Here is a 10,431-nt window from a genome sequence, read left to right on the forward strand (position 1 = left end):
ATACGGCGCTGAAATAAGGTGCTGCCATCGAAGGCCCACAGCTGCTGAGGTTGGACCTTCAGAGAGAGGAGCAGAAATGGAGATGAAGCTGTGGAGGAGGCTGCTGGAGGTTCTACAGGGAGCTGGAGGAACGTTTGTGGCAGCAGACGGAGGCGTCTTCCAGTCAGGATGAGTAACGCTTCACTGTCAGCTTTAATTTTAGAGCTGACATTTCCTCAGAAGCACATGGAGCCAGCAAACCGGATCGACCCGGATAAAAGCAGAACCTAATGATCCATTCGTGTCTAACTTTGGTTTTTCTTTTTAATTATCAATCCAGCGCTTTTCCTTCATGCTTATCCTAACCTGGTGTTTATCTCCAGCTGTCTGCGGGCGAGAGGGGGGTCCACCCTGGACAGGGAGGGGGGGGCCACCCTGGACAGAGAGGGGGGGTCCACCCTTGACAGGGAGGGGGGGCCACCCTGGACAGGGAGGGGGGGCCACCCTGGACAGGTCTCCAGTCCATCACAGGGAAACACAGAGAGAAACAACCAATCACACTCAGACCTAAGCAGAATTTAGAGAAGCCAATTAACCTAACTCTCATGTTTTTGGACTGTAGGAGGAAGCTGGAGTACCCAGAGAGAACCCACGCATGCTGAGGGAGAACATGCAAACTCCATGCAGATTGACCCTGGGTTGGGAATCAAACCTGGAACCTTCTTGCTGCAAGGCAGCAGTGCTACCCGCTGCGTTTCTGAGCAGCTGCTTGTTTAATTAAAGGAACTTTTTTTTTTTTATCTGCAAAGAAAAAGCAAACTCTCAAACCAGCTTCTGTCTCCCCGTCTGTAAAACGTTCTGTTTGCTGAATATTTCTACGCTTCTGGACTGAATCCAGACAGAACGTCCTTCTTATCTGAGCAGGTCCATTAAATGCGTGAACATGTAGGTGAACATCAGGATGTTCTCTCTTCTATCTGAACCCAAAAGTTCTGATTCTGATGAAGTCGATCAGATTCTGGTTACTTAAACAGAACTTTGCTCCTCTGCTTGCAATTTCTGATGAGGAGGTGAAGAAGAAATATCACCCACACCTCCTCCCCCTCCCTGTGCCTCCCTGCACCAATCATAGCCCAGCATCCATGCTGTCCAATCAGAGTGCGGCCTGGTGATGTCATGCAGCAGCTGTGGTGTGGTGCTGATGCTGCTGAGCTGCAGATCTTCAGAGGACAGAGACCAGAGCGGCGAGGCTGCAGGGTGAGTTTCCTCTCAGAGAACAAAGCAGATTTCCCTCCTCATCCTCTCCTCCTCATCCTCTGCTCCTCCATCCTCTGCTCCTTCTTTCCATCTCTCCTCTGCTCTCTTGCTGCACCGCTTCGTGCATCTTTCTCTCTGCTCCTCTGTCCCTGTGGGCAATGCGCTCATTGAAAACAATGACATCATCCTTCTCTGCACGCTCTCATGCATTCACTACGACTCTTTGCTTTCATCTCCTCAGTTTGATTGATTTGATGCAGTTTTCCAGTCTGAATGGGTTTCTGTGGTTGTTCTGGTTAGTTTCTGCAGGCTGTAGTTTCTGCAACGATCTTGATGTGAAACAGAACTGGTTCCTGCTTCAGATGTTTTTAGGCGGCTTCCTATTTGCTGCAGGAAAAGTTTCTGTTCTCTCCTCTGGTTCTGGGATGTTTTCTAAAGTCAGGGTAGATGTTTCTGCAGCTTCCCTCCTCCGTCTGAGTCACAGATCATCTCATCGCTCCATAAGATCCATTATTGACTGTCTGAATCTGCTGAATGACTCAGATGAGCTGAAAAAGGGAGAAAAAAAAGTATTTTTAGAGCTGCTGCAGAAACTGGTTCTGATCTGATGTTTAACCTGAACCAAGTGAGGAGCCTTCAGGTTCAGCTGTAATTTGGAACATTTCAAATATCAAATGGACTCTCTGCTTCTCTGCTGCATGAATGAAATGTTTGGTTCTTTCTGTTCTGTTTCCAGGAACAGGTTCTACCTCACCACAGTGTCTTTGACTGAGAGCAGCAGGAAGATGACCCTCAGAGGTACGCAGCCTCTCTGAGCCTCTGCCTTTCAGCTGTTCTTCTTTCCTGCAGCTTTAATCTGTTTCTCTTCTGCTCAATCTTCCAGCCTACAGAGAGAAGATGCGAGAGCTCCCCCTGGTGTCCGTTTTCTGCTCCTGCATCTTTGCAGAACCCAGGGAACAAACAGCAAACAAGAAGGAAGGTCAGCAGCCTGTACGGGTGGGGGGGTTAATTGATTCCCAGTTAAACTCCAGTTTCAGTTTACATCAGTGGTTTATTCAGATAGAATCCATTAAAGTTCATGTTTATACAGCAATAGGTCCAATTAATGCCACAGCAGGTCAGGAACTCTGGGCTCCACCTTCAGGTTTCAGAGGTGTGGAAGTTCTCTTCCTGCTCCGAGGCGACATGGTCAGACATGATGATGTCATTAGCTGCTTTCCCATTGGTCACAGGTTATAGCTGTTTCACTGACAGAGCAATGAAAATCACTCTCTGCATTTAACCGAACCCTCAGGGAGCAGTGTTAGGATAAGGGTCTTTGCTCAGGCATTCTGTGGGAGTGGGTTTCAATCTCACAACCTCAGGATTCTAAGCTCTATGCCAGAGGTCACAGATTAGCGGACCGCCGTCAGGATCTGGACTCACCTGCTGCCTAATCTGGACCCAACCTAATTTAAAACATCAACACCAACAGCAGTGTCTAATTTCACTTGCGCCTCTTCTCCTGTTAATACGGTAAAGCCCTGGGGAGCGTCCGGCTCCAGGCTGCGCGTGATCCAAATGAGCCAATGAGCTGTCAGTCTGGGTTGCTGCTGCTGCTACTTTTAGACACAGCAGGCAAACCTGTGGCAAGCCGGGCGATGGGAAAGAAGGAGAAGACCATGAGAAAAAGAGAGCAGAGAAAGTGTGGACTGCTGGAAGAACTGCGGTGAACTGGTGAAAGAAAAGTGAAATGGCGTGCTCAAAGATGACCCTGCACATTTAGAGGATGTTTGGCTCAACCTGCTGCTGTGAAGCAGGATTCTCCACCATGAACAGAATCAACAATAAATCTGGATCCAGGCTCAAAATGAGCTCCTTGATATGTGCTTGAGAATGGCTTAGTCTCCGGTTAAACCCAGGTTTAAAGCCTTGCAGGGCAGCCTAAAGCCCACTGCCAACATTAAGACAGAAAAAAGAAAGAAAATAACAAACCATCAGTTCAAATTTAAAAATATTTTCCATTTTAGATTTTAAGATTTTTTAGATTTAGATTTTAAAATGGAAAAATTTTCTTTTTTTATTTTGATTTTTATTCAATGTATAACATAGATGCATAAAAACCTCGTTTTATTTCAGTGTTAAAATCTGTTTGAAGTAACAAATTATAATTAAATGTCTCTGGACCTTTACTGGTTGATGGTTTTCTTTTTTTCTTGCTCTACGCCCAAACCACTTGGCCACACATGGTATCAGATGGTATCAGTTCAGGGTCAAAAAATTAAATGGTCTTAACTCTAACTTTGATCCAAAGCGACTAACAAAGTAGACACAGTTTTACAGTAATCATGGATGTGACGATGAGGTAACGGGATGGAGGCTCATCAGGACTTCAGTTCTAGCAGCATTGAGGATGATCTTTAGGAACTGGACCAGGGTTCTGCAACCTTTGGACCATCTACAGTCACTGCTCCCAATCATTTAAACCTTAGAAATAAAATATTGGTTCTTAGACAATGTTAACATTTTCTATGGTGGAAATGAACCAAAATAAAACAGTTAAATGCTCTAAAAGCTCTGGTGTCAAACTGTTTCCAAAAAATGGATGCTGGTTTTTTGCAGCCAAACAGTTTGACACCAGTCTGAGTCACAGATGATCACATCTCTCCATAGAACCATTCTAGAGAGTTTGAATCTGCTGAATGACTCAGATGAAAAAGCTTCATATTGAGAGAAAGAGGTAATTCTTAGAGCTGAAACCAGGATCCAGCCAGTCCTCTCTGGAGCCACTTTGACCTTCTTGCTCTAAAGGATTCATGTTTTTGGTTCTGGTCTTCCTGCAGGTGTGGTGGACTTGAATCTGTGCAACATCCGGGACATGGAGGTCATCGAGCTGAGCAAGCGAGCGAGCGGCCAGGCCTTTGAGGTCATTCTGAAGCCGCCCACCTTCGATGGCGCCCCCGAGCTGAGGGCCACCACACCTCCTCGTCAGAAACCATCACTGGAGGAGATCCAGAAGAAGCTGGACGCCGCTCAGGAAAGGAGGAAGGTGGGTGGATTCTGAGTGTATCCTGCATTCTAACTGACCAATCACAGGGCAGCATCAAAGGTCTCCTGATTAAAGATCTTAGCTTGAACCGCCCCAGTTAACCCTGTCCTCTGGCTCCCCCTAGTGTCACGAGGCGGAGCTGCTGAAGCATCTGGCTGAGAGGAGGGAGCATGAACGGGAAGTTGCTCAGAAAGCTTTGACCAAAGAGCGCCAGGAGCATCGCATCAACACCAAGCAGGCAGTGATGCACCTGAACGCCTCGCAGGAGAAGGAGGTGAGGGCTGGAGATAACCCCCCCCCCCACAGCCGCTGACTCCCACCAGCTTCCATTGGTCTCTAATGAAAGTCTGTCTCTGTCTGTCTTTCAGGACAAACACAGTGTGGAGGTGAGGATGAGGATGGAGGACCTCTGGGTGGGCGGAGTCAAACACAGACCTAAACGTGAACAAACCTGAGGAAACTTAATCATCTTATATGATGACGCTTTACTGCCTTCGATGAAGCTTTGGAGCCCTGAAGGCCCGTTAACCACATTTAAGGACTTAAGATAAAACTTATCTGATGATAGAAAATAAAATTAGCTGTTTTAAAAGAAAATATTTTTGATATTTACAGGTTTAAAATTGAAATATACATTCTAAGTTAAACAGTTTCCATTTATTTCAAATAGAAATCCAATTTGTGGCTTTATTTTGATATAATAACCACACAATTTGTTTCAGAGATTTATTGTTTCATGGCCTTGAATGACGAGGAGCTAAACCAAAGAGAACCTGCGTAACTATTGGAGAAGAAATCTGTGATCGTAAACTAAAACAAAACTAAACACTGAATATTCAAACATTTTTAACGAAAAACATGTGATGATACTTTCCTTTTACGCTGCATGCGCTTTTAAAGAGAGATGGTTTCAAAAGACGTTTTTAATTATTGCATTAGAAGAACTTGATGGAAATGGCAACATCTGAATATATTTATAAAAATTTATTGAAACTTCGGTCCTTCACTGATCTTTTTTTCCCGCCAGCTTGCTAACTTTACTTCCTGTTTACATTAGCCAAGCGTAAAATCAACAAATGACGACATTATGCATTTCTTCGCCTCAGTAATTCACTCCAGTGGATGGAAACAGTCTAATTTGCATTTTCTTTTTAAAAACCTTTTACAAGTCTGCTCCAATTGAATTATATTTGAATGGAAACACAACTTGTGTCTAGTTACAATCCTGTATGTTTTGGCGCCAGGGGCGGGGCTTATCTGAAGTACATGCATTTATACAGCGAGTCCCGATACACACACTCTCCCTGGGAACTATCCCAGCCCCACATAAAGGACTTTCTCACACAAATATCTGGCAGAAAAACAACTTGATTTCATTTCCTGTCAGGTTAATCTATCTTCCACGGGTCAGATGGATCTCCTAATAACAGCAATCCTCCCCTTCATGCCATGAACACCTGCAGTAAAACTCATTAAGAGAAACGAGCAAACAGCACTGGGTTCCTTCAGTTTTATAAATTAAAAAAAGGTAGTCTTTTTGGTGTTGGAGAGAAACTGTTAGTCTGACCTGAGATGTTCCGGCTGAAATTCATGAGATCCGGTCGTCAGTTAGCTGAATTTAAAACATCCTGGATGAATTGGCCGTTTATGAAGCTAATGAGGATAATTAAGCAGCAACGGGAGCCTTCCATTAATTGAAGGTAAATGATGAGCAATACTAGAAATAACTGAAGGACCATGAAGGAGCCTTTAGCTTAGCCCCGCCCACAGTTTCCGCAGTAGACGTGTTGCCATCAACGCACATTTTACATTTTTGCATTAGAAGAGACAAACTGCAGACTTCAAATCAACTTTCTTAACCTCGTTAAAAAAGTTTTTATGCTTGTTGATTTGTTTTATACGAAAAAAAGGATTAATGCGTTAATTGGAGATTAAAACACGTTTAATAAGTTCTGCAGTTGCTGACGGTAACCTCACTAGACAGATCAGGTGTTGCTGGCGTCCTGAATGCCGGTGTTCTGTCAGGCGATCATACCCCATCAGACCAGCATACCCATAGTGAATATGAACGCGCAAGACGTCAGATTTGCGTTTATCCCTTTAGTTATCTACAAAGAAACAATTTAATTATTTACTTTTGGTGTTTTGTGAAGCGTATGGTGATCTGACCTTAAATTGTTTTTTTTGTAAATGACTAAAGGAATAAACGCCCGTTGAGGTAGTTTAAAGTCTATTTTTAAACAAAACTAAAGGGATAAACGCAAATCTGATGTCTTGCACATGCGTGTTGACTGTAGGTATGCTCATCCGACAGAAAACCGGAGTTAGACTAACACAACGTCTCTGGAAGGTGCGTATCATCGCTAATACTAGCCAACGTCATTAAGTTCGTACAACTTGCTGATTGTAAAACATTCATTAAAATGTTGCCGCATTACTAGTGCAGCAACAAGTGGTAGCTAGCTAGCTAACTACCACTTGTTACAACCTAAACGTGTGACGACATTATGCTTGGCATCACCATTAATTTGCTCCAATGAATAGAAGCACAACTTGCATTTTATTGTTTTCAGCATTTAAAAAGTTTGCTAAAAATTCACATGTGGTTGTAAACGTGAGTAATGCAAGTATTCTCTGGTTTAGCTCTATAGATACTGTCTGGGGTCCATTGTTATGCGACTTTAATGTTGCCGGGAAATTGCTCCCAGACGGTACGCAATGCTCTGCAGCTAGCTAGCTTTTTCTTGTGTGGTGGCAAATCCACCTTAAGCGTATTACTGCCACCTAAAGGGCTGGAGGAGGAACAGTTGTCTGTTACTGCGACCAACAATCTAGTATCTATATGGTTTTAACTTTTTTTTTTAGGGCGATTGTGAATTTGCAAATAATTATTAACTGTTAGTCTGACAATAGAACAAATATGTTAGCACACCTGATGCGGCTTCTTTGGGGTTTTTAGTGCATCACTGCAGTAGAGCAGTCAGATAAAATGTTTGGATTCTTCTTCTTCTTCTTCTTCTTCTTCTCAGATGTAAACCCAGCATCATGGCGGGGGGGCAATGAGTGAAAAGGGAGTCTTTCTGTCAAACTGACAGACCGTAGTAGCCACGTTAGCTCAGCCATGTCTTTGTCCAAATACGTCGTCTCCTTTTCTTTTTAGGGCTTTCAGCACTAAATTGCCCAAATATCCAAGGCAGCGCGTTTCACTCTAGTGAGCTTCATGTTCCTCTTCTAGTCGTTTGGCTTCCAGATAGACGGCGGTTTCATCGTACAGCGTGAGCTGTAGCTGCGCGCAACAATTGAAAAAAATCGCACAGTGTACGCCCGCCATAACATCAGACCCCTGACTGTGTAATATTTCTGTCTGTTTTGGTGAATAAATGCTCACCTCCTCCCTCTGCTCTGTTCCAGGTGTCATGATGGCCTGATCACAACACAAGCTGAACTTTATTCAGATGCCGATTTTGAGGGCAGTTTACCCGACTGACGAGCTGGGAAACCGACGCTGCTAATACTGGAAGCGTGACTGGAAGGGGTCAGAGCAGAACCAGATAGAGTGGAGGACTGCTCCACCAGGACTCTGAAGAGATGAACTTCTCAATTTGAGAACCGCTGCAGATTAAGCCATCACTGGGTGGTTTTTCTGTGGCTTTTCTGTGCTTTGTTGCCATGCCAACAGTGCCAATGCCTTCACGTATGACTGTGACTGAACATGCATCAACGAGAACCCAACACATCTCGAAGGAATCAGCAGCGCTGCCTGAGACTCTGCTGAAGAACAGAAGTTTTCTCACGCCCACCCAGACTTTCATGTATCAGTTTCAGATGTTTCAGATGAAATCGAAAACACTGCTGTTCAAATTCTGATGAGTGGAACCGAACAAGGATTCAAAGAGGTTAAACATCTCCAAGAACAAAGAAAAGAACATTCCCATTTTCCTCGACACAGCAGAACATGACCGAGGACATCTGAATCCGAGTCCGAGTGAAAGTAAGGCGGTGGTTCTGGTCCAGTCTGGGTTCAGGATCTGCAGTTCTGTAGGTTTAGAGAATCTCTGCAGATGTGGCTTTCTCCTCTGCTTCTGCAGAAGGTCAGGAGATGCTCCTGACTTCAGATTGGCTGGTCTGTCTCCTGTTGCCTAGCAACTACAGCCTGCAGATTCTGTTAGCTTAACATTATATTCAGAGATTAGTCCTAAAAAACCAAAGAGATGAGGTGTGGGACAGAGACCCGAGTCACAGACATCAGCAACTAGTCGCCCAACAGAGACCCGAGTCACCTCCTTGCTGCTCTATTTAGATTCTGCTGAAATGATTCAAGCAACATTTATTGTATCTCCATGAAAATATCCTGATATGAATGAATGAATGAATGAATGAATGAGTGAATGAATGAGTGAATGAATGAATGAATGAATGAGTGAATGAATGAGTGAGTGAATGAATGAGTGAATGAGTGCATATTTGTGGCTCTCAGCTGCTTTTAACTCCATCATTGTAAACTTACAAGATGTGTCTCAGATGTACAGAAATCAGTTTATATTTTAAAGAATAAAGCAAGACGGCTTTATATGTTTGCTACTTTGGACTTTATTGACTCGGCACATTTAGACAATAAATAGACCCACATACATAAAATAAATAGCTGCTGAAGATCATTAAACACTTAAATAAAACTTAAATAAGCATAAATAAAACACAAAAAGCCTTCTGGTGATTAATTTAGTGGTGTAGTTTCTCTAAACACAAAAACAGAAATAAACAGAAGGCGGTTGTGAGAGCGACATGAAGCAACTCTACCGACCGGACTCATCATGAAACCTTCATTACATTTCTGATCAATGCTGAAATCGATTGCTACGGTTTGGGGGTCATTTTTGTTGCAGGGCTTCACTCCTGGATGTGGACCACATGTCGGACACAGGTGCAGCCAACCGGAATCAGCCGAGTCTCCAGGCGGTAATGGTAGTTCTGCTCCGTTCCCGCCGACTTGACCCGCCGCAGCACCAGAGCCTGGAACATAATGGGTCTGGACCTCAGGTTCAGGTCTTCCTTCCCCTCCAGGTCCAGGCATCCATGCAGCAAACACTGAGCCTCTGAAATTGTCGGTGGGAACAGAGACTCATCTCTTGACATACTGGGGACAGAGAAGGGGGCAGGTTAAATAATCATCCCAGGTTTCTACCTGTAACACACCTGGTGGTCTGATACTCACTTGTACGTCCACGGTGAGATGGAGATGTTCTCCAGTGGTCGGATGTTCCTGCTGGGTACTAAAGCCTTGGGGTCCAGATGCAAAGGGATGGTTTGATCTGGAAAGCCATTGGAGTGCTTGCTATGGTGCACCGAAGCCGCCTCCGTGCTCCTCACCATCATCATCATCACTACCACAACGACACAACTGACGGCCTGAGGAAGATGAGACAGGGTTAAACTAGACCTTAACTGGAGGACCTCCCTGCTGCCACCAACAAACAATCATCTCATAGCCTTCAAAATAAATCCAATAAAGTTGGTATCTGCCTGGTTTGATCAGAAGTGTCCAAATATCACATGCAGGGAAAATGCTAATGCTGTCAGTGGAAGAAAATTCTCTAACACCAGTTCTCATTTCTAAATCGACCCTGCCTGGAGGTCCAAAACGGAAAACCATAAACCAGATTCAAATATTAGACGGTATTCAAACATCAGGAAGAATAAAGCTAAATCTCCACATTTGATTTGCAATAATAAAAGAACTCGTCTTTTGTACGACGCTAATGACGCTGATTCTGAAAAGAATAAGTTCTGCTGGTTTCCTCACCGTCATATTGATGCTTCTTGATGTTGGAAACATGCTGGTTTGGATCTCTGGTCTTGGTCTGACTTCCTCTGTGTTTGCTTTTAAAACCCTGAAGGTTCCCACGGCTCAGCTGGAGGTCTGGTTAGAAGCTGCTGGTGCTATCTTCTTCTTCTTCTTCCTCCTCCACTGACTGGGGTTCTGATAAGCACTGGTTTAAACAGTTGGGTTTTTATGCGGGTTGGCGCCACGACCACACTTTGTATTGTGATGTCACCACCTGAGTGTCTTTGATCCTCCTCTCTAAACCGCAGCGACCCGGCTGACAAGGCCTGAACGTCGACCCACTTTCAGATTTAACTTTGAGGATCAAATATTCTGCATCGAA

The 10,431-nt window shown here is 44.2% G+C and overlaps 2 protein-coding genes across 2 annotated transcripts; one reads left to right on the top strand and one right to left on the bottom strand.

Annotated features, from left to right (window-relative positions):
• Positions 1-872: 872 nt before the first annotated feature.
• LOC107102620 (stathmin-4-like) lies at positions 873-8,679 on the top strand. The gene is made up of 7 exons (XM_015401998.1): positions 873-1,236; positions 1,973-2,034; positions 2,120-2,215; positions 4,059-4,264; positions 4,389-4,532; positions 4,633-4,650; positions 7,676-8,679. The coding sequence occupies exons 1-7, from the start codon at positions 1,151-1,153 to the stop codon at positions 7,682-7,684; spliced, it is 621 nt and encodes a 206-aa protein (XP_015257484.1). The 5' UTR covers positions 873-1,150; the 3' UTR covers positions 7,685-8,679.
• Positions 8,680-8,858: 179 nt separating this feature from the next.
• LOC107102626 (interleukin-17F-like) lies at positions 8,859-10,215 on the bottom strand. The gene is made up of 3 exons (XM_015402003.1): positions 10,068-10,215; positions 9,480-9,673; positions 8,859-9,401 (listed from the first exon to the last, which is right to left on the bottom strand). The coding sequence occupies exons 1-3, from the start codon at positions 10,098-10,100 to the stop codon at positions 9,155-9,157; spliced, it is 474 nt and encodes a 157-aa protein (XP_015257489.1). The 5' UTR covers positions 10,101-10,215; the 3' UTR covers positions 8,859-9,154.
• Between the last annotated feature and the right edge of the window lie 216 nt (positions 10,216-10,431).

This window comes from Cyprinodon variegatus, unplaced genomic scaffold (assembly GCF_000732505.1).
Source record: "Cyprinodon variegatus isolate N-32 unplaced genomic scaffold, C_variegatus-1.0 Scaffold1283, whole genome shotgun sequence".
Classification (NCBI taxonomy): Eukaryota; Metazoa; Chordata; class Actinopteri; order Cyprinodontiformes; family Cyprinodontidae; genus Cyprinodon; species Cyprinodon variegatus.

Coding starts and splice junctions, on each gene's coding strand:
- LOC107102620 (XM_015401998.1), top strand. CDS start 1,151: ATGTCATGCAGCAGCTGTGGTGTGGTGCTGATGCTGCTGAGCTGCAGA. Junction 2,216..4,058: donor AACAGCAAACAAGAAGGAAG/GTCAGCAGCCTG, acceptor GTCTTCCTGCAG/GTGTGGTGGACTTGAATCTG. Junction 4,265..4,388: donor CCGCTCAGGAAAGGAGGAAG/GTGGGTGGATTC, acceptor GGCTCCCCCTAG/TGTCACGAGGCGGAGCTGCT.
- LOC107102626 (XM_015402003.1), bottom strand. CDS start 10,100: ATGTTTCCAACATCAAGAAGCATCAATATGACG. Junction 9,674..10,067: donor CAAGAAGCATCAATATGACG/GTGAGGAAACCA, acceptor CATCTTCCTCAG/GCCGTCAGTTGTGTCGTTGT. Junction 9,402..9,479: donor ATCTCACCGTGGACGTACAA/GTGAGTATCAGA, acceptor CTCTGTCCCCAG/TATGTCAAGAGATGAGTCTC.